Source organism: Parasteatoda tepidariorum, chromosome 9 (assembly GCF_982258835.1).
Source record: "Parasteatoda tepidariorum strain Cologne lab strain chromosome 9, Ptep-v5.0, whole genome shotgun sequence".
NCBI classification, from domain to species: Eukaryota; Metazoa; Arthropoda; class Arachnida; order Araneae; family Theridiidae; genus Parasteatoda; species Parasteatoda tepidariorum.
In genome coordinates, this window is record NC_141763.1 from 91428210 (window position 1) to 91452573 (window position 24364).

A 24364-nucleotide genomic window follows, 5' to 3' on the forward strand; every position below is an offset into this window, starting at 1 on the left:
TCTTCTGGAGTGGAACACAATGGATCTTAGTTAACATATCACAGGAATTGAAAAGTTATTTTTTTTTTCGGCCCTAGGGGAAGCCATATTTTTTAAATACCAGAAGCAAAGCTGACTCTCTGGATATAAAGAAGTCACCCGGATGACAGGAGGGGTCAAAGGTATTTTGACATATTGAATAATATGAGATACTAAGTTATTAATATTTTTTTTATGTGGTTTTCGCAGTTTCTTTCAAATTAATAGCGGTTATTTGAAATATGATTCCAATTCTGTAGAAACTATGGGAGAGATTAACTTGAATGGTAGGTGAAAATTAATCCATTGAGGGTCAGGGACATGATTTAGGGGATGGCATTCGGGCACGTGCAACCGGACCCCAATAGGTAAGAGGCCCTCAAATTGCTACCCAATATTTATCTTAAAACTTTCGATTAATTATATTCCAATGCAGTAGATCGATTGGTTCAAGTTCAAACATTTGCTGTTGGTAAAATTTCGTTTATACAGGAGAATTAAAGATTTTTGTAGTTAATTTAATACCCTGTGTATATAAGTATATAATTGTAACTTTTAATTAAAAAATTACACATTATACACATTTTAATTTTAAAAAAATAATGGTTTTTTAAACAACAACTTCAAAACATTTTTGTTTAGTAAAATCAATAGACAGTAGAAAAAAAATACCGGAATAAAAGTACCGGTTAAAAGATGCTTGGAAAGTACACTGAAAAAAAAAAGAGGCCCAAAAAAAAAGGTACCTCGATTGGGAAATTTCTGTAGGGACATTTTTACCGTTACAAATCTCTTTTACTTACATTCAGTAGTAGTATAATTTTAAAAATAAATTAGAATTTTGAAAATATAGAATATTTAACATATTTTACAAGTTTCAGAAAACAATAACTATCAAAAGTACTAAAATGTTTTACTTACTCTGACTATTAGTTTGCCTTTTTTGTTAAAACACAGATAATGTTCAGAGTTTTGTGCCTTTATATTGATGGCATGACTATGTCGAACATGGACGACGGATTTGAAACTTATATTTGCTATAAAAAAAATAGAAATACAGAAATTAATACAAATGATTAAATTAATACAAACATTATTTATAACAAATGAAAATTCATGCATTTATTGGTTAATGAGTCAATAGACAATAGCGTTTTAAAGGCGAATCGTGATTTGCAATTAAATATTAATTACTGTTTGTGATTCGTAAATGGCTTAAGGATAACACGAATTGATTCGCAAATATCGTTCGCAAAGACCATAAAAAAAATTCTTTTAAATACTCATATCGAAACATTTCCTCAATTTTCAATAAAACTCTTAAAATTACTTATACGATGAAAATCATAATAAACTAATAAATAACATAACATAATCGTCAATTATCATTCAAATATAATGTATAATTTTACAACATATCATTAAAATAACTCATTAATTCATAATCATGAGAATCGTAATTCGTACTTAAATCATTATCACTGTTTCTAGATCGTGAAATGAAAAACACAGAATTACAGCGATAAAGAAAAAAAAAACTTTCTCGTTAAGTTAGTTTTTCTCGTTCTCTCTTTTGTAAAGACTTCCTCATTTAACATTTAGTTTTTCTTATCTTCCTAAACTACGTATTTCTTGTATGCGGAACCTTGACAACTAGAAAATTTTAATCCCAAGGAAAACTTACCACGTAAAGAAAGTTTACTTTTTCATTTGTTAAATTTTATTTTATTTATTTATTGTGTTTTCGTAAAAAGGTAGATAAGTGGTTGTAGAAACAACAAATGATTAATTTTACTTGCAAATCAATTTCATCATCAATAAATATTTTTTTTAAAAAGTTCAGTTATTATTCTTTTTCCATTACTCCGATCTGTCATTCATACATATATATATATATATATATATATATATATATATATATATATATATATATATATATATATATATATATATATATATGAATGACAGATATTCATATATATATTTATATATTTATATGTCATAAGCTTATTTTATAACCGTCGTTGAACAGCAGTCCCTATATTTGGTTTTACAACTACTGATGTTCAACTCCGTAGTCTTGTAATTTTGAACCCAAACCAAAAGACAAGAGAACTCCTGGATCAAGTATGCTGGAAAATCCGATTGTTTGCAAACTACCTTCATTACTTTATAATGTACTTAAGGTTCATTTTAATATCTAATAAAAATTACAATATATTGCTCAAGGTACCGATATCATAGTTAAACTTGGAACTATCTGAGAGTGTTTATTATTCTCTTCCTGCGCCATTTTATTCTAAAATTTAATAACTTCAGAATATTATTTCAATTTTAAAAAACATGGTTAGAAATATCAATGGAATTTTATGAAATTTTTTACAGTAGAAAAAAAAAAAATTTTTGTAGAAAATTTTAAATAAAGTTTAAAATAGTGCATAGACATAGCGCCACTAATTACCGCGAGCCGATCTCAATAATAAATGTTATTAGATATCGAACAAAAAGGAAATGATTACAAATGTTTCCCAAGTTCAAATGAGTCATTTAAAATAATGCTGGAATGGTTAAATGGAAGGCGTGTTACCTTTGATTATGTGTTAAGGACGTGTGAATACTTTTAGAAAACGCTGTTGCGCCACAGGAAACTAAGTTCTTGCTACTTTGTAAATAGGAATATACTTGAGTCATTTGCATCTTTTTATATGTTAACGAGTACCATCTACCTATTTTTTTTTTTTTTTTACGTTCTCCAGAATACATTCCAGATATCAATTGAGCCACAAACACTCCAGGGGATGCAGTTCTTCAAGTGGAGAGAAAACATTTTTGTAGTGTTGTTTCTTTAACATCTCGCGCAGGAAATGGAGATTGAAAGAAAAAGAAAAAAATGCATCAAGTTCCGATATATGTAGTATCTTTAGTATTGCTTGTTTATTGTGGGTTTGAAGTTTTCCGGCTTATGTATATATAATAGGGTCTGGAAATTTTTCATTCATTCATACTTCATTGCTGATTTTTTTTTCCGTTTATAATCTGGAAAATTAAACCATTCGTAAAGTAATGCAATTTGAAATTCTAACATTTAGGTTTCAAAGAATAGTTTTTTTTCCTCCCCTCCAGAAAGGAGACGCTCGATGTCAGACATTTTACTGGAGGAAAAAAAAAAAAAAATAAATGATGATTCAAGGAATCGAATTTTGGATGTGGAACTTTTAGAAAGAATCGTTTGATTTCAAAACGAGCTCAATCCACTTTCGAAATTTCACAGGATAAAAAAATAAAAAAATCTAACGATAATTCAATGAATCGAATTTCGGATGTGGGATTTCTGGAAATAATCGTATGATTTTAAAACGAGCTCAATCCACTTTCGAATTTTATTGGAGAGGAAAAAAAAAAACATTATTTCATGATTCCGATAGTAGAATTCGGAAAAGTGGCATTTGAAATTAATCATGATTTCAAAACGACCACTTTTGAAATTTATTATTTCTAATTCCACATTTCACAGGAGAGAAAAAAAAAATTTAGTGATTCAGGTAATCGAATTCGAATGAGTAATTTTTAGAAAGAATCGTTTGATTTCAAAACAAGCTTAATCCACTTTCGAAATTTTACAGGAGAGGGGAAAAAATTATTCGGGTAATCGAATTCGGATAAGTGGTTTTAGAATTAAATCGTTTAATTTCCAAACGAACTGAAACGACTTTTGAAATTTTACGATTATCCAAATCGAAATTTTGCAGGATAGAAAAAAAAATCCTTTCCGAGAATCTAAAAATCGAATTCGGATGAGTGTTATTTGAAGAAAACGGCGGTCCATGATTGTTTTAGAGTTCAATAATTACTTCAGAATTAAGTCACTGACTTTGTTAAATTTGCAAACACTAAATGTAATTGGTTTACTTGTCATTGATAGCGTTATTAGTTTCACCATCCAACCGACATAATCTAAAAGACTAAATTCAATTTCCAAATAGGGTGAAATAATCGATAGAATGATGACAACGAACTTCTAGGTTATCTATAATAAATTAGCCATTGTGCATCTTTATTTAGTTATTATGCATTAAAGCTTGCTATTACACTTTTTTAAATTTTCTTTGTACTTAAATTATTTTACAAATAAAATTAAAATAACGCCAATAGTATTAAATTATCCTTGAAGTACTGTAAAATACATTAAAACAACATATTGTATTGTTCAAACCCAGTACTGGGTTGTTGATAAATTGTTTAGAGTTGAACGAACTTTAAAAAAAAAAATTTTTTTTTTCGTCAGACTAGTTTTTTACTTTTTCTTGAAAGGGGTCATCAATTCTTTTCGTTTTATCAGAAAAAAAGTCCAAAAAATATTCTCTTTGTCGTCATCTTCGTTTGATGATCTTTTGCCATAGTTGGCTTTGTTACAGAAGAAACACGAAGTCACTAAACTTGTGTGAATATAAGGGGACAAAGACAAGTGCAAAATTCTCGCCAAATAGAGAGAATGAAGAGGAAAAGGGAAGAAAAAAAGAGGATCATAAATTTGTAAAAGTAGAAACAAGAAGATGCTCTAAGATAGATAAGGAAGTCTTAGAGATAAAAGAGATAGAGGGAGGGGGGGGGATATATTCTTTTTTTTTATTCTAGATTAGATCTTCAGATTTATGATTGTGGAACCATATTGATTTTTTTGTTACAATGTTTGTAAAAAGAATGTCACATAAGGTAGGGGGTTTATTGAGAAAGTGCGAATTTATTTCTTCCTTTAACAGAAATGAAGTGACTTTTTGCCCGTGCCAGTGATATAAACTCAGACTGATAATCTGAAAGATAGAAGATTTTCTTTCAAATCTCAGTTGGATGTTGAAAAAAAAAATGAAAAAAAGGCTAGCATGGCGATGGAAGATAGCCATCATTTAGATATAAGCACTTTTTATTTCAATGTTTGCTCACGAGAATTCTTCGAAATTTTACTTTTAAAAAATTACATGGTCATTGTTTTATGTTTACATTATAGCAGCGTTTTTCAAACTTATGACTTTTGTGTACCCTTTCTAAATTTTTCGTAACGCTGTGCACCACTAATAAAAAAAAATGAATGTATTTTTAAAAAAATATGTTTATTTTTATTAACATATTTTAGTTATTAATTGTTAACTCTGAAAAAAATCGGCAATAGAAAAACACGTAATCGTAAATTTTCATGGCTAGCTTTGTTTTTAAATAAAAATTTATGAAATTTTCGTTTGTTGAAAGATATTTCGCATAAGAACGCGTACCCCCGCTAAACTGTTCCCGTACCACAGGGGGTACGCGTACGACACTTTGGGAAACACTGCATTATAGCGTTCGATTTTTGCTTAAAAAATTTCATAGTAACAAACAAACTATTTTTTTAGAACAATACATTTCATTTATATACATGTATATATAACGGTAAAAACATAATTCAAAACATTATATAATTTTGTTTGATTTAACTGAAATAGTTTTTTCTTTTAATAACAGTATTAAAAACTCATATTTATTCATATATATAATATGCTCCATATATATATATATATATATATATATATATATATATATATATATATATATATATATATATATATATATATATATATATATATATATATATATATATATATATATATATATATATATATATATATATATATATATATATATATATATATATATATATATATATATACATATATATATATATATATATATATATATATATATATATATATATATATATACATATATATATATACATATATATATATATATATATATATATATATATATATACATATATATACATATATATATATATATATATATATATATATATATATATATATATATATATATATATATATATATATATATATATATATATATATATATATATATATATATATATATATATATATATATATATATATGGAGCAATGCAAGACCTTAAATATAGTTTAGTACTATACAAATTTATAATTTATATTGAATTAGATCTTTACTTTAAATGAAACTAGATCCTCTTATTTATCTGATAGTATACCCTTAATTGCTCAATACTACAGTGTTGCAATATTAAAGCAAAAGAGCGATCATTAATTAAGCTACTACCGAAAAATCCCTCCAAAGTAATTGATACTCCCAATATCAATAAAATAAGACATACTCAAGACACTTTTGGGTGGTAAATTACTTTAAAATAGATTATTACCTTTAAAATTAATTTCCTCCAGTAATTATATCCTAATGTAATTACTTTGAATTATAACTTGGCGTGAAATTTGAGGTTAATTTTGACATACAGGGAAAAAAAACGAGAAAGATGTGTAATCTTCGAAAGGGGGGTCCAACAACTTAATTCCATTTAGAAAAGAAGAACATCAGGTTATTGTTTTCCGCGGAAGAAAAATAGGAGAAGTAAGGGTCAAAGGTGCACATTCTCTGCAAGGTCGTTTTTCTATTGTATATTAGGATGAGGGTTGACAATCAAGGTGAGAAGACCCCACGCGGTCTGGAGAGCAACATCGCACGGACCCGCTTATCAGAGCCCTCTTTAAAGTGCCAAAGTCCAGCACTACCTCCCGCATCGCTTTCTTGCATATCACGCGCACCTATACATAGTCTTGCTTTTTATTTTTCACTCTTATCGGTGAAATACCTCCACAATTTGTGTGACGTCGCATTGTGTCATAATTCATTTGTGTTATTTAACACTGTACAGCAGTTACTTAGTGCTTTCTACTGCCATATTTCTTTTAGGGATTTTACGGCTGTAGTATTTTTTAGCTTTTAGAATGATTCCGCATTCACGTTTTCTATAAAAATCTATTCATACCTTAAAAGTAGTTTACTTTTAACGTGATTTCAAATGACGAGTTTTAATATAGACTTAAAAGTATGTGCCTTAAATTGAAAATATTAATCTGTAGGGCGAAATAGAACACTTTTCTTTCAGCAAACGATCTTATTTAATGGTGGTATTACGGAATCGTTTTCTAATTTTAAACTTTTGTCGCAGCAACAAAATAAAATATATTTACGCCGTTTCTGAGTGACATTATTCTAAAGAAAATGTTTTAAAGTTGTGCAAAATTTAAAAATTTGTTTTGACACTTTTTTTTTCTTCATAAAATATAAATAGAAAGTCTTTCAATATTTTAATAATAAGAGACAAAAGTGTCGTTTTGCATAATTATTTATTCAAAATATTAATCTGTAGTGAGAAAAAAAGAATTTTTTTTCCAGCAAACGATTTTAAAAAATGGTGGTATTTCGGAATCGTTTTGTAATTTAAACTTTTTTCCCAAGAACAAAATAAAATATATTTACGTCGTTTCTGAGTGACATTATTCTAAAGAAAATGCTTTAAAGTCGTGCAAAATTTAAAAACTTGTTTTGGCATTTTTTTTTTCGTAAAATATAATCGAAAGTCTTCCTATATTTTAATAGTAAGAGACAACTTCAATGATAATGATAATTGGGTACATTTCATTACAACAAACATTTTTATTAACACACATTATTTATTATTATTCAAAGTGAAATTAAGATCCTTTAGATCTAAATTTAACCGGTTAGATTTCAATTGAATTTCAACTATCGCTTGGTGATTGAAAAAATAAACAATTAATAACTCGAAATAAAAATATCATTGGATCAGAACAAGTCAGAAATCAGGAATGTGTTGAGCTTGAATTTCAAAAAAAAAGGCGCGTAAAAATGCGACCTGTTTTTGAAGTAAATATAGCAAGCAAAGCGGCCTGTTTGTAATTTTATAATTACGCTAACATTCTTTTACTTAAAAAATACGATGTTTAAATTCCTCTCAAATCAATTTGCCTGCTCAGCGGAATGCGCAACAGGTGTTTGCGTCAAATGCGCAGGAATGAGTTCAACTTTCGTTACGTTAGGTTTATGGAGATAAATAATTGGCGATAAATAGCGATATTTTGAGAAAAAAAAATTTAATTAACAAAAGGCGGCAGTTCAATGGGGGACTAATAAGCATTCCTTTAATTAAAGCTGCGTTTCTAAGTTTTTGTTTTTTTTTAAATTTTAGTCAGTATTTCTTTGTTTTATAAAATTTTTTATTCGAATTATTAATTCCATTAAACAAATTATTCCACCTGTCTTTCAATTATTTCAAATTTATAAATTCTGAGAGGAAATAAATTTTGAAAAAATAACCACAAAATATAATTTTTTCATGCTTCATCGTCATATAGAGTTAATTTTGGGAATTGACAAACAAGGCCGGGATACCCTGGCTGGTAGGGCGCTGGACTCGCGTTCGTGAGAACGAGAGTTCGAATCCAGCCGGCTCAAGACTCCCAATGCAGTAAATGGAGACTGGTGCACTTTAAATATGTCAGGTCACATAGCCCTCTGTGTCCCCATGAGAAATTATACTTCTAGGGGCACTGGATCGTTCTCTAGTTCAGGTCAAAATTACGATCTGTGGATAAATATATGGATGTATGAATAGGTCAGTCCTATAAATGGGTGTGACGTATGGATGTGGCAGAAGTCGAATTCTTGGCTTAGATAGCGTTACTGAAAAAACAAGAACAATCTCATCCCCAGTGCTTTATTAGCCAACGTCAACAACAATTGATAAACAAATCTATAAATGAAGATTTTAGTTATAAAAGCAGGCGAAATGACAATTTGAAATCACTCAATTTTGGTACATTCAATATTTAGAACATTATTTCACTATATCCAGTTTTTACATATGATTATTTCTAGTGGGAAAAAATATCCTGTAAGTAGCTTGGGTCCTTATGATATTGGTCATTAGTCTCGGTTGTAGATTTATTTAAACTTCAAATCCCTCTAAATATGATATTCCACTAGGCTCTTCAATTAAGAAGTAATACTTGACGAAGGAACACTCTACGGTGTTAAGGGGAATTTTCTAGTCAAAATTGTTCATTACTTAGCAACCATGGGTAGAGGAGCTGTGATGGCTCAAGAGATAGTGCGTACGTCCAACAATGAGGTGAACCAGGTTTGAATCCCAGCTATAGCTGGTCGATACGAATTCCGCATACGGCTTGCAACGACCATAGTGCTGATGTAAAAATATCATCAGTGGTAGACAGATCATGGGTTAGAGTCCCCTTGCTGTCAGGCTAACCGTGGGAGGTTTTCCCCATGTAACGCAAATGCGGGTTAGTTCCACCAAAAAAGTCCTCTAAGAAAGCAAAATTTCTCCCAATATCCCCACCGGCCGAAGACTCCCCGTGTAGTAAATGGTGACTGATGCACGTTAAATCTGTCGAGTCACAAAGTCCTCCATGTTCCCATAACAAATCAATACCTCTGTGGGTACTGATCCAGGAGTTTCCCTGTCTTCTGAGTTGTGTAACAAATAATTACATGGCTACGGAGTTGAACATTGGTAGTCGTAAACCCAAGATATTGAGTCAGCTGTTCAACGAAGGTTATAAAATCAAATTTATGAAAAAACCATGAGTAGGGGGAAATCCCATGAACAGATCGCTACTTACCATGTATACTGTCGGAGAGTCCCCTGGCGTTTACTGCCATGTCGACTATCTGTACGTGCCTTCCACTGCACTGGTTATAAAGCTTATACGTCCGAATAACGTCTTGAGAATTCTGTAGAAGCGATTCAGCTTCTTTTTCTAAGCTGACAGACAAACTGTGACAAGATGCCTATAAGAAAACAACCATATTATTTTCATATTTCCGCACACACATAAATAAGAAAGATATAGACCGGCCACCGTAAGAAGACGATTGAAGTCACTTTAACGTTAGCTGAAAAATGTTATTGGTGAGAAACTCTTTCCATGTTAGCCATAAACTTGTTTATATGTAACCCGTCTTTTAACTAATTGATTTTTATATCCCTACGCTTCATATGCTGGGCCGTCTATATGTAAAAAAAATCAATACATAATTCGACGAAAACGCGTTGCATAATAAGGAGAACAAATAAATTCAATGAGCATAAGGTTAAAAATACCATAGAAATTAATAGAAAAACAATACGCAGTGTATCAAAGGGAAAATACAGCGGGGAAAAACAATAAAATTCCTAAGGGTATAAATTCCATAGGGCAAAATTCGTACAGAAAGGAATAAATATCATACAATTTATTGTTGCGTAAAGGAGAAACGTACAAAGAGATCAAAGAGTAAAGTATTATACAAATTCGGATGATCTCCAGAAAAAACTTGAGAATTCTTCAGGTAGGATATGTAGTTAGAATATTAGAGAGGAAATAGCCACAAAATGATACAGTTAATAAATCGAATATTCGAAATCCTTTTGCAGTTCATTTTGATAACAAATGCGTGTATAGCATTTTAGAATATCAATAAATAAATTTGTCATCAAATCCAAATCTCGAAGGTTAATAAGGCAGATTTTAACAAACAAGCAAACGAAAAAAAAAAGAACAACCAAAACTAGTTGGAACAACTTGTCTAACTAGAAAAAAGACAGTGTCACAAAATAATGCTTCCATTAATAAAAAAAAATCGAATCGTCTGATTATTCCAGCTAAGTTCTAAACCCATGTCATGGACATGTAGCACATTTGTTTACCGTATCCACAGTATGAATCCGTTCTGTCATTTGTCCATTCCGATCACGCGGACATGATGAATGTTCAGGAGCTGACTTGGGAGCTGTGGTGGGGTACAGACTATTGCATTGGACATGCAATGCCGCCGATAAGAATTGAAATGAATGATCTGACATCCGACATTTGGAGATGTGAGTGCGTGGCTGTTTCGCGCCCAGATTTCACCGCGTGGGTCGCTGAAAAGACAGATAATCTCTAAATTTTCTTTCTCTCCTCTATTTTGTTTTTTGGAAACTTTATTTCGACCTTATGACAATAGTAGAACGATATTAAACGATGCAGCGAATTAAAGGTTAAGGAGAGTTATAATCCTGATCTGGCTTACAAGGAAATGAACCAGAGGCAAAATAATATTTTCTGACTCCATCTAATTTATGATGTAAATTTATTCGCATAAATTTGACTTTTTTAACATATACTTGTTTTACGGATATGTATTACATAACTAGAATTTTTTTTTTTTTTGAGAAACCTTTGGTAGAATTCAAACGCTTGTTTTAAAAAGTATTTTTAATTATTTAAAAGTTTTGTCGGCGTAAAAGTCACCCGTATTGCGTATTTAAGTGCAAAGCAATTTCTGTTTATATAAAGCTACAAAAATTTTAAAATTCTCAGTAGCGACCACTATCTGTACCGCACTAAAACGGTCGTTAATGGAGGTGTGTCGTTCTTAGGGCTTATCGAAGGTACATGATTCTTCGCAAAAGATTTTAATGAATAAAACATAAGCGTCAGTAAAATTGTCCCCTAATTTTGAGTAGAAACAAATTTACCAATTATGAATGATAGAATTATTATAAACAAATAAACAATTGTGTTTTTGGTTTAAGTCTGCATTAATTTTATACCAGAAAAACTAACCTTAAACAGTGAGACTGTTTGCTTGAAATGCTCCGTTTTTTTTTCCGTTCTAATTTAACATTCAATTTTAAAAATAAATGAATGATAGTATCGTCTTTAGTGCTTCTCTGACTGCAACAAAAAGTTGTAGATTTCTTTCAGAGATCGTCAAAAAAGAGCTCTCCAAATAAGAGCATTTGTGAATGCATTTGAATCTACTTAAGAGAGACCATCAAAACCTCTCCCAGAGACTGGACAAACCTCCGCACCAAGTGCGGTAAAGATCAAATAAGGAAACACGAACAATTATCAAAACAAAAAATATTAACAAAACAAATAAAGATTTTCTTCAACACAATGTCTATGGAAAAATTCCGTGCCTCCCAAAAATGGTCATAAACAGTCTTTACTGGAGGTTTCACTATTATTATACGTTAACAATTAAAATTGTTTAAAAACTAGTTAGCATGAAATGGAAAATATGATAAAATTCAATGAGAAACAATAATCATAACTGTTTAACCTTTTTCTTTAAGAATAAATTTTAATCAACAAAAGGAAGTTTTTCTTTCTTCTTAAAAATTCGTCTTATTATTCTCAGACGAAGATTGTCGGTGAAAATATAAGTTTCACGTACTTACAGACTATTTTACAAAACATTAATCAAACTGTTTTGCATTTTTTTCTTCCTTAAAAATATATCTATTTAACAAAACCCTTTTCTCAATAAAATTTTAATCTACAAAAGAGATTTTATTTTATTTAAAAAAAATCGTTTTCATTATTCTCAGACAAAGATTATCGTTGCAAATATAAGCTTCGCGTACTTGCAGACTATTTTACAAAACATTAATTAAAACCGTTTTGAGTTTTTCTTCCTAAAAAATATCATTTAATATATATATATTATATAAAACCCTTTTCTTTTTTAAAAAATATTAAATTTAACCTACAAAAGGGATTTTATTTTACTCTAAAAAATTCGTTTTATCATTCTCAGACGATGATTGTTGGCGTAAATGGAAGTTTTACGTACTTACAGACTATTACCAATTCCAAAATTCTGGAAATTCCTCAAGCATAACGGAATCTAACACATTTGAAAAACGCTTTGTTTCAGTTTATTTTATGTATATTTTTTTTTCAGTTTTTCGTTTATCTTTGGGTGATTTGTTAGTCCCATACATCAACCGTAAACAAAGCTTGATGGTAAAGGGCAAGTCGAAATGAAATAATGATATAAAAACAAGTTGTAAGGATTTACGGATATATGTATATACATTTCTAAGAAATTTATTACCAATGATTTCTTCTACCGCGCTATACGGTATAGCTCTTTTTTTTTTTTTTTTTTTTTTTTTTGACATAGCCAATTTTTTTCTCTAAAATATGAAGTCAACTGTAGGCGTTTACGTTTTGGCGGAATGCCACTGACGGCGAAATAAAGAGTTATATTGTTTATATGTTTTTTTCACTACATTTTTTCAGCACAAATGTTTATTTTTTTTAATTTTTTTTTAGGGGGAAAATAGCTTTTTGCGAATGCTTACGGCACCATATTAAGGGGCAGTTAGGGGGTAGGAAGTATTTTATCAAATTAAAGTTAATATAATATTTTAAAATAAATACATAAAACATAAAAATAAGAGAAATTCACATACAAAAAATCTAAAATTATAAGATAAAAATTTTTTTAAAACTGCATTCAAACATTTAGTATTTGAATAATTATGTTTTAGTATTTTAGCATTTAGTTTTTATTTACTAAAGCATTCAAAGTTGAGCATTAATATATCGGCACCTTAAAGAACATCTTATCACCAAACAATGACCATTACCTTAAAGCATATTACATACCTAAACCTCGCGAAGTTACAAGCCGTTACCTTAAAGCATTTTACATCACCTAAACAGTGCCAAGTATCTAGCTAGTATTTCATAGTATATTACATCACCTATGTATGGTCAAGTATCAAGTACTTTAAATATATTACATAACGGCCAAGCACCTAGCCAGTACCTTAATACATCACACAAACATGATCAAGCACCACATTAAAGCATAAAATTGTACAACCTTAGTTAAGTTGAATCATGTTTCTTTACAAGTTGAACTAAAAGATCGCGTCAAAGAGTACGATAATACGACTCAACTTAGTTCCATATTCCGGTAGTAGGGAATTTGTACATTAAGGTTCAATTCTAAGTAAACTGAGTAGATGGATGATAAAAGAACAGTTCAAAGGATCCAGCTTAGAACGAGAGTTGTAATATGCTAACGTTTGCTGACAAGGAGGTATGATCCTTGCTCACGTAAAACAATAGATTCCTTTTTTTCGAATTAGTACCGAAATAATTATATTGTGGTCAACTTACATCGATGGAAAAAAAAAATCTTGATCTTACATAAATATTAGAGAAGAGATCCTAAGTCAACAAAAATAAGCACACTTACATCATGCTTGCATGATTTAAAATTTATAAATTTTAAGAAGGCTTTTTAAGCAAAATTGTAAGCTAGCATTGAAGGGGGAAAGTTTATTCGGAAGCATTGTTAGTTAAAAAGTCAAATTAAAAACATTGTTCGGTTAAAAGCTTATTTGGAATTATTGATGGGTGGAAAACTTAATTGAAAACATTGTTGGGTGAAGAGCTTATTTGGAGACACTGAAGGGTAGAAAACTTAATTGAAAACATTGTTGGGTGAAGAGCTTATTTGGAGACACTGTAGGGTAGAAAACTTAATTGAAAAAATTGTTGGGTGAAGAGCTTATTTGGAGACACTGTAGGGTAGAAAACTTAATTGAGAACATTGTTGGGTGAAGAGCTTATTTGGAGACACTGTAGGGTAGAAAACTTAATTGAAAACATTGTTGGGTGAAGAGCTTATTTGGAGACACTGTAGGGTAGAAAACTTAATTGAAAATATTTTTGGGTGAAACAGTTTATTTGAAAACATTATTGAGTGAAAAACTTATTTGGCAACATTATTGGGAGAAAAACTTATTAGAAAACATTTTTGTATTTAAACAGCATATTTAAAAAAGATTCTTAATGCATTTGCATATAAAACTTTATTCGATATTTTCCCCATAAAGGTGTGTTTTAAACAGACAACAGGGCAGACAGAGTTAACAGCAAATTAAGTGATAAGAAAATTCTGTTAGTAATCACGGAAACTATGCACACCAATAATCGTTCACATACAAGGCCAGAGTTAAGCAAGGAGGACAGCTTGTCGCCTTTTTTTTTACCCTTACATTGGGAGTGTTCTACAAAAGATTTTTTCTCGAAAAATAATGTCAATGCAATGTAATCCATGTTATTTGTCAGCGCCCTCCTCCTTTTCTGCTGGTTGAAGAACCAACACATCTTAATGGCTTTCAGGAAATGAATTGTACGAGATCAAGGACATGCTACAACACACGTTTTAGATTAACTTTTGGAAGAAGCCGCTTCTAGCTTTAAAGGTAAAAAATAAAAACCCTAATTATCTCACTCATGAGGTGGTATTCGCGATCGCAACGAACTATAGGGGGCGTTGTTGTATGAGACGCTTACCTGCGATTTCCATATGAACCGTCATTCAGTTACTCTGGAGACGTCGTTAATGTAGCATGTAGCATTGTAACGTTCCTTCTTTAATGTGGCTTATTAAATTTAAAAAAGAAAAATGCTTGATCTTCTTTCTTGTACAACCGAAAACAAAATGGTATCTCTTTTTATTAGAGAAGGAATATCCAAAACACATCGGAAAAATATTTGTACATTAACAGAAAAAAATATGTATATTCTTATAAGAGTTAAAACCTAATGCCCGAGAAATAGTATTACTAAATTTAATGATATAACATGAAAGGCCCATTTAAACTTTACATTCTATAGTTTTAAGAATCATATTAGTTCAAAAATTAAAATGAACAAAAAGTATACATAAGCCCCATAATTTTATGAAATTGAATTTTGTAAACAACGTTTTTTGACAACAATTTTTATCAAAAAATTTCAAGTTTCAATAAAAATCATTATTTAGAAACTAAGAAACGTAAAATAAAGAATGCTGACGAAACAAAAACAAAAAAAAACAATTCTTTTTTGTCGCCATTTTTAGTGCTACGAATATTCGTCTTTGGGATTTGCCAAAAACAAAACAAGATGCAATTGTATTTTTTTAGGAGGGAAATATTTTACCGAAAAAACGAAAATGTACCAATTCCCACAACATAAAACTTTATCTTGGTAAACGTACGTTTTGGAAATGTTATTTCATTTCGAATCTTATTTATCAGAGTTCATATGGCGATATGATTGTTTTGAATCTATGCTAAACTCTATAACGGCTCATTTTCCACCGAAATCCAATTAACTATTTTGATTTTAAATAAAGTGTTTTATTTTATGAACTGTCGCAAAAATTTTAAGTGTAGATTGGCGGCACTTAAAAACCGCCAAATCTGTAGCGGCGGTGGCGTTAATACGTCGTAAGTACCGAATTTTTATTCCATACTTTTCTGAATCATATTATTTCAAACATTGGAATATACAAGAAGTATACATAAACACATAATGTTATACCATTTAATTTTTCAAAAGTATTTTGAGAACAATTTTTATCAAAAAATTATAAACTAAAAAACGGAAAATAAAGAATTCTTAGGATAAAAAAAACGATTTTAAGAATTATTAACATTGAAATAAAAACTTTCATATTGTTTCTTTTTTTATTATTCTTATAGTTCTTAATCAGACGTAAAAAACCATTCTGTAGAGAACCATCATCAAATGAAAAAAAAATATTTACAAGCAAATTTTTTATTGTAAAAATCATTGCACTTACCTGATTTATGATTCCCGGAGAATTCCAAAATGATAAGTTCCTTGTTTGAAAACTTTATTCTCAAATAATAGATACATAGTTTATACCTTCATTACTTTTAGATAACATACTACACAGCAAAATTTTATAATTGATATGAATTTGAATATGTAGCTAAAAACAGAATAGCTGAATTCTAGTTGAACTTATTCTTTCAAAATTAAAAAAAACTTACCAAGAAAACGATTTAAATTAATTAAGAATCAGCACAAATGGCACTATTTCAAGTAACTTGGATAATTTTTTATTGTTGTTTTCCGAATTATATGGATACAGAAATATATACTCTTCTATAACGAAGAAGAATATGCTATAACTATTACAATTCTGTATGTTCTGAATTCATATTTATTCACTGGAATGACGAAAGCAATGTTGACTTCACTTTAATTCGTAATGAATTGAAGACAGAAGAAATGCATTTTACCTTAATACACACATCTGTAACAGTATCCGAAATCGGAAGTCATCAGTTGCAAGTTTGTTGATAATAGAAATTAAAAATTATTGAGGAATTTTTCTTCAAATGTTTGGCGTGTTCTGTTCCTGAAAGATTTACTAATATTCTGGAGATTTTTTTCAAGTTCTTCGGCCTTTTCCTTAGGGAAATTTTGTTTCTTGTTTGCTGCTAAAAAATGGCGTCTGATTCAGTCAATGACTTTGATGGAACTAAATGAAAACGTGATAAATTAATGTCCGATATTTACAGGCTCCCGCTAGACGGCGTACTCGAGCGTTGCGATCGCGAATAATCTTAGGAATACAACTATCTAGGGTAAAACATTTTAATGACATTTTTGGACGACAAAGATTCTTTCTCCTTTCGCTTTTGACATTTTCTCTTCTTTATTAACTGATTCGATGTAATAGTTGGATACTTTAAAATGAATTATGCTAAATTTGTTCCATAACAGCAATCTCATAATTTTCTTGCATAGAATTCTAGCGTTAATTTTATTGATTGTCTACGTCTAATTAAGAACAATAAGAAATACATAGTGGTGCTTTATTTACGCCTCACTAGACATACATAATGGGCTATTGGGCTAAAATCTCTGAGGATAATCGGGAGACATTCATCACACTTTTGATCCTCTGCAGAGGGAATGGTCTTGATCATAGAATTTTACGATTTCAATCAGATTGTTCTTTTAAATTGAAATAGAATAAATTGTATTAATTATCAAGCAGTTTTTTTTTTAAAAAATTAATTGAATACTGACGACAAGTGGTGAAATTTGAACCTACAACTGCATCATGATACCTTTTTGGCACATTTTTTAACCAAAAGTTTTAGAACATTTTTTTAAACCTAAAAACAATATAATATTCTAATTTAAAACATTTGCAATTTAAACCTCACTAAACCGAGGTTAAACTGGTTTACCAGCTAATTTTACCTACATACATATGATCATATAAAAAAGAATATTAAAATTTTTAAATTGAGAACGTTGCCTTTTTGACTATAATCTTCTCCTTTCTGAAATATATAAAGGGCAGTTATTCTTTCTATGGTAAATATTTCACACTTTTAAGGCACATAACACCTCCTAATTAGCCACAAAACAAAATAAAAAGCTTTCATACAAACCGTATTTGAGTTTAATTTCTTTTCGTAGTAAAACGGCGCTCCGCCGACATTTGAAACTTAAATAGCATAAAAAAACATCGAAGTGGAACTGATTTCTGGTTCGCCATCGAAGAAACAAACTAGTATGATAGAAATCCTTAACCGTGCAATTATTGGCGAACCCTTTTTCCTTTCTAAGCAGTGATTTGGTGATTTATTTGTCAGAAGTTCTACTACTTAAAATGGCATTTACCACGAATTCGATTTTTTTCCCCCGCCAACGTACAGCTTCATCTTAGAAGAGCCGATACTATTGTTCTTGTTTTTATTACGTGAGGGTTAACCATAAATCTGGCTTCTTTTGGCGAATTATGACTGTTGTTTACCTGTTTTTGGAAAAGTTATCTTGCCATATTACGATTAGAGTCTGTGTGTAGGGTGAGAAAAATACAACATAAGAATCTTTAAAATAACAATACGAAAAATACTAACTTTATAAGGATGAGGTACTGATACTCAGAGATTGGAATTTCATGACAGAGTTCCCATAGCAGAGGAGCTCGTCTACTATTCAAATTTTGATTTTGAATATTTATCTTCTAATATAAGCAATCATACGGACAAATATTTTAGAATTAAAAGAACTATAGTAGCGGTAAAAGTTTTAACAAAACCAAATTTAACATTTAAAGTTGTCATATTAGATAAGTGCACCGTATTTAATTATTTGCAAGTACACGAGGCCCCTACTGTGCCCAAGAAAAAAGGATAATTGGTCCCTAACTATAGTGATTAATATGGATATTATTAATAATAATTCATTATTATACTACTTATAGTGATAGCTAATTTATAAGAAAAGCATCAAATGCAATCAGATTTGGTCTCTTTAACGTTTCGATGTAAAAATTTAAGAACAATGAATGTTTCAATGTAAAATAATAAATTCTGCAACCGGATAAAAAATAAAAATTTGGCAAATGGAGTTAATATATTCAGAAGTATGAACTCAAATAAGCTGTAATATAACTTCATTTAAATGTTAAATTTTGTTTTATAAGTTGTCTTTATTAAAAATTTTGAATTTTATTTATTTGCATAAAAAGTAAAGATGTTTAAGCTGCATTTAAAGGCAGTTATTTAATATAGTTGATTTCTTAGTCATGAAAAGTCAGTACTTCAAAGCTGATTTTTTTTTAGGTTATATATAATTAATTACTCAAGATAGCTTATTTATTTGTCAGTTTGAATCATTGTGAAAAAAAAAAAAAACAACTTACTTTTAAAATTCAACAGTAAAAAGTGCCGGAAACGTTCACTTAAAAATAGAGAAATTTACCTTTTTGTTGGGTATATGTTGCCGTGAATGGCCCAAATCAAGAGAATGTCGACTTTCACCGGTGAATGTCAACAATCACATAGTCGCTTCGGTGAACGTCCGAAATGTTTCTTATATCCGGTTTGATATTTATTTATTCTTTGATATTATTATGTTCATTCAATATTTTAATATCTGGTAAGAATAGATTAGGAGAAAAGGTATCGGGCAAATGTATACCGGGCACTGCAGGCTATACCGGGCAAATATATACCCGGCAGTGGCACTGAACCTTAAACATCAGTGTAGGGTATACCGGGAAATGTATACCCGGCAGTGGCACTTAACTAGACCTAGTATATATTTCGGACATTTACCAAAGCAACTATGTCATTGTCAACATTCACCGTGGGAAGTCAACAACTACCCATTTCGGTTAATTCACAGTAACATTTACACGGAAAAAAAAAATGTTTAAGAAATAAAAAGTTAGAAATTTTAATATTTTACCCTTTAGGGTTACATATAATGTGTAAGAATATAAAAACATATTTAATACAAGTATCGAAATTAAAAATTTCTTTTAAAATCATGTCTTTTTAAAAAAAATTCAGTTCATTACGGAAAAAATCTTTTCAAAATAACGCGTGGAATGTATTACTTAAATAATCAAAAGCGCATTCCTTATAGCATATAACAGCAAATCATAAAACACGTGTTTAGCATAGAGATGTCCTCATTTTGAACTATAAAAATGAAGGAAGTGGTATATACATAAGACTGTGGATATTATAAATTTGTAGATGAATTTGAATTGAAACTCACGCAGAGTAATACGATTTAGGAATGTCACAATTCCAAGAATTGCGGGAAAATCCAAGAACGGCAGCGTTTTTTTTTTTTTTTTCCCTACTTCTTGGAAGGTTAGAGACAGATTAACTTACGAACAGTTCGTTAACTAAGACCAATGTAATAATTTTCAGAATTTGACCAGAAGACGAAAAAAAAAATTACTTTTTTTGAGATATTGCTTAAAATCTAGTGGATTTCTTATGCAACTTACTAAAAAAAAAGTTTGCTTTTATACAATTTGAAAAGGCATACTTGATAATTTGAAAACTTTGTTTGCTTCAAAAATCTTGAAGTTAAAAAAGATAAGTTTCAAGCGGCGCCCATTTCGAAAACTAGAAAAGACGTGCATTTAGGTATATGTATAATAATTTTCAAAAATAAATAAATAAAATAAAATACGAAAAACAAACAATAAACTAATAAAAAAAATAATAAATAAATAAATAAATTTGCAGTTTCACACACGTTATTATTTCTACAATAAAATAAATAGTCATTTTTTTTGTAAAGAAAACATCGACTTAAAATTTCAAAATAGCAAAAAATATATGATTCTTCTGCATTTTAGAATTCTTTATTACTTTAGTTTCAATCTATATATATATTTTTTTAAATATTGAAATTTATTTCAGGAACAATAACAAATTTTTCGTCAGCAAGATACGTAGTTAATTTATTTATTCATTTCGTCTAGCAGGACACACATTTACCATAATAGGGCCGCATCGGACCTTAAAGCTGTATATTATGCACTCACATTTTTTGAATATTTTAAATATCTTTATAATTTATAAAAAAAAAAGGAAAGAATAGATATGTCTTTAATCTGTGACAGAGGCGATTCATGCTGCATTTCATAATCATAAATTATTAAAATGCTAAATATAATATTTTTCACTTGTTTTGTTTAAAATTAATACAAAATAATGAGTGGCCTAAATTTTTCTACGAAATAATGAAAAATATGCTTAATAAAAAGTCTACGTCAAAGGGTTAAGAATAGTAAATAGCTTTTGGAAGACAAAGGTTATAAATATTGTCTTACAAGAGAAAAATAGAATTCTGTTTTTGATAACTGAGAATTGGTTCTATTGTTTTCAAAGGGATAAAAATTGACGAGATATATTTTCACCTTTCAGTATTTATAGCGTATTCTCAATAACACAGGCACTCTTTGATATCTTAAAAATGCACTTTTGTTTGTCTGCAGTCACGACAGTTAATTTTGAAAAAATGTCAATAAAAAAAAAATCATCTCCGATTATTCCTGGGATATCAATCGCTATGGTTAAAACGGTCGAGGTTTCAAAAGGTATTAAATATTAAATTATGATGGTGTGAAACAATTGAAACAAGAGGAATGCCAGGAATAAAGGATTGAAAAAGAATAAAAAATAGGCGTTTTTTTATATCTATCCGATTGGTTATTTCCGAATTTCACCTTAAAAGAAGGTATGAATTACTATATATCTTTAAAAAAAACAGCGCCAATATCACGCACTTACTTTTAAGGAATTTCATTCATGTTCTTAAAAAGGGTGAAATATTTTATTTTTTTATTCTCTTAGTGGAACAATTTTCGAAAAAATATTTTTATTAAATTATAAAAAGGAAACAACAAAAGACTAAATAGGAAAGAGAACAATTCCGAAGTGGTTTTATAGATTTTAGATTGTTTTTAAATTTTGCAGTTTGATAGATTTTTGGCACTTTAATTCCCTTCAACTTCCGATAAAAAGAAAATATTATTTTTAATGATTTTTGCTTTGAAATCCACGAAGAAAAAAAAACCTTTTTAAGTAGCAGAAAATTATATTAGATGGCCTATTCTGTTTTTGCTTTTATGAGATGTTTCGCTTCAAGTAATTTTCTTAAGAGGAAATTTTCTTAGAAGATTAATTCTAAATTTTAATACCTTCATCAAATTATTTAGTTTCTTAGTAATTTTCATAGCAGAAAATTATATTAGGAAGCCAACTGTGACAATATAAAGCTTTCACGAAATTATTTCGCCTTCTAGTAATTATCGTAATCGAAAATAATGTCATAAAGTCAGATATGAATTTATAATGCTTTCATAACTTTATTCCATTTTCTAGTAATTTTCGCAGAATAAAATGGCCAAATCTTAATTCATAATACGTTCATAAAATTATTCCGTCTTCATGCAATTTTCTTCGCAGAAAATTATAATACAAAGCCAATTTTGAAATTATAACGCTTTCATGAAATTATTTCATTTTCTAGCAATTTTTGTAGCAAAAAATTATTTAAAAAAGCCAATTCTAAATCCATAATGCTTTCATAAAATTACTCCGTTTTCGAGTAATTTTCTTAGCAGAAAATTATCTTGGAAAGCTAATTTTGAATTTATAAAGCTTTCGTGACATTATTCCATTTTCTGGTAACTTCGTAGCAGAAAATTATTTTAAAAGGCTAATTCAGAAATCATAAAATTATTCCGTCTTCAGGCAATTTTCTTTGCAGAAATTATCCAAGCTAATTCTGAATTTATAATTCTTTCATTAAATTATTCATTTTTTCAGCAGAAATTTTACTTAAAAGTCAAATTATATATAATAAGACGCTTGTAAAATTATAATGAAAAGCTTATACAATTATATATTGATGTATCAAATCAGTATTTTCAAGTGATGGAAGAAAAATTACAGAAGAAATGAAAGAAAGGAAGAAACTCGAGCCAGATATCGAGACTAAGTTGCCTTCACGATAGACTTAATAAAACAAAGATAAGAACGATTTGCGCTAAAGCAAAAATTATGAGCATACTAAGAAATTAAATATTAAATAAATAAAATGTCAAGTATTAAATATTAAATAAATAAAGATCAAATGCGGACCAGCGCCTAAGTCAGTGATCGAAGGCTTCAAGTCGTAGAGCTGAACGAATAATAATAAAAATAAAAGATCGAATAATATCGATCGAACAAACGATCGAACAATAAAAATAAATAAAATTACTTCAAAATACATAGATAAAATTTTAAGACAATATTTATTTTAATTTCTAATTTCCACAATATTTATTTTCATTTTGATTAAAATTTCTCTTCAAATATTGAACTGAAAGATTAAATTAAAAAGTTCCTTTTTGTATAATCTATTATTGTTCCCGTTTCGGTTCTTTTTTATTACTATCAGAATAGTTGTAATACATTAAACACTTGAAACAGCATTAATGGAATTCAATTAACCATCAACTTGCGTGTTGAGGAATAAAATAAAAACGTCACAAGAGAAGAGAGGAAAATTTTTTACCAGAAATGCCGAAGCAGTGAAAAGAGTCAAGTTACTTGACATATCAAGGTCACGATGCGCATATCATTTGTTTCATTACTATTTTTCCCTATAAGGATATTTGACAACGATGATAAAATACTCTTTTTTTCTTCTCAGAATGAAAGAAAGTGTGTGAATGATTTAGATTCATTGGCGATTTTTTGGCTGGAATTCCAATAGACTAACTGAAATTCTGTTTCATCCACTTTTTTTCAAATATTCTACTAATTTCTAACTGAAATTTTATATCACGTAAATATATTGATTATTTTTAATTTTTCTTTTAATTAAAACTTCTGAAAAAAAAAAGACATATGTGTATTCAATAAATTTTATTCTTTATTACGGTTGAAAATATTTCGAATGTCACATGTCACGCAAACACCTTTCTCACATGTCGCTCTAATTACTCTAACTTATATTAACAGTTCAAAAACAAAACTCATGTCATACACTGTTAAAATTTTCATTCGAAAATTACGGTAAAATGATAGGCAGCAGTATATACACCCAATAAACCGTTAAGTTTACGGTCAGAAATGTTAGAAACCGTTTAAAACATAATAGTTTTAAACCATGAATATAAAACTACGCAATCTTTTAATTATTGTAAACTAGCATGGTTTTAAAACCGTAAAAATGAAATTTAACTGGGCATTAGAATCAGACTTTTCATTAGGTAATGGAAGTTGGAGTTACGTTGTGGTTGAGTTGTGTTTCGCCAAATGAATTATAAAATGTGGACTAATTAGTTTACTTCTATTGTGCCGTCTATTGTGAGAAACTGGAAATCCTTCATGTGTTCCAAGGAATGGAAGAAATACCGGGGCGTCAACACAACGATTCTGACCCCCCCCCCAATTTAGCCTGTTGTCATGAGATTGACAGATTAGCCCCCTCACCTAAGCTGCTGAAGGGAACAGAAGGTAGGATGCAGATAAAAATCTGGTTGTTTA

The 24364-nt window shown here is 29.4% G+C and overlaps 1 protein-coding gene across 1 annotated transcript in view; it reads right to left on the reverse strand.

The window, feature by feature from the left end:
* The window catches only part of LOC107453597 (fibroblast growth factor 8), a 90752-nt gene that overhangs the window by 11039 nt on the left and 55349 nt on the right, over nucleotides 1-24364 (reverse strand). The window contains exons 3-4 of the mRNA XM_016070474.4: nucleotides 9543-9711; nucleotides 940-1055 (exon numbers count right to left, since the gene is read on the reverse strand). Coding sequence (XP_015925960.1) covers nucleotides 940-1055; nucleotides 9543-9711 — 285 coding nt within the window. The remainder of the gene's footprint in view (nucleotides 1-939; nucleotides 1056-9542; nucleotides 9712-24364) is intronic.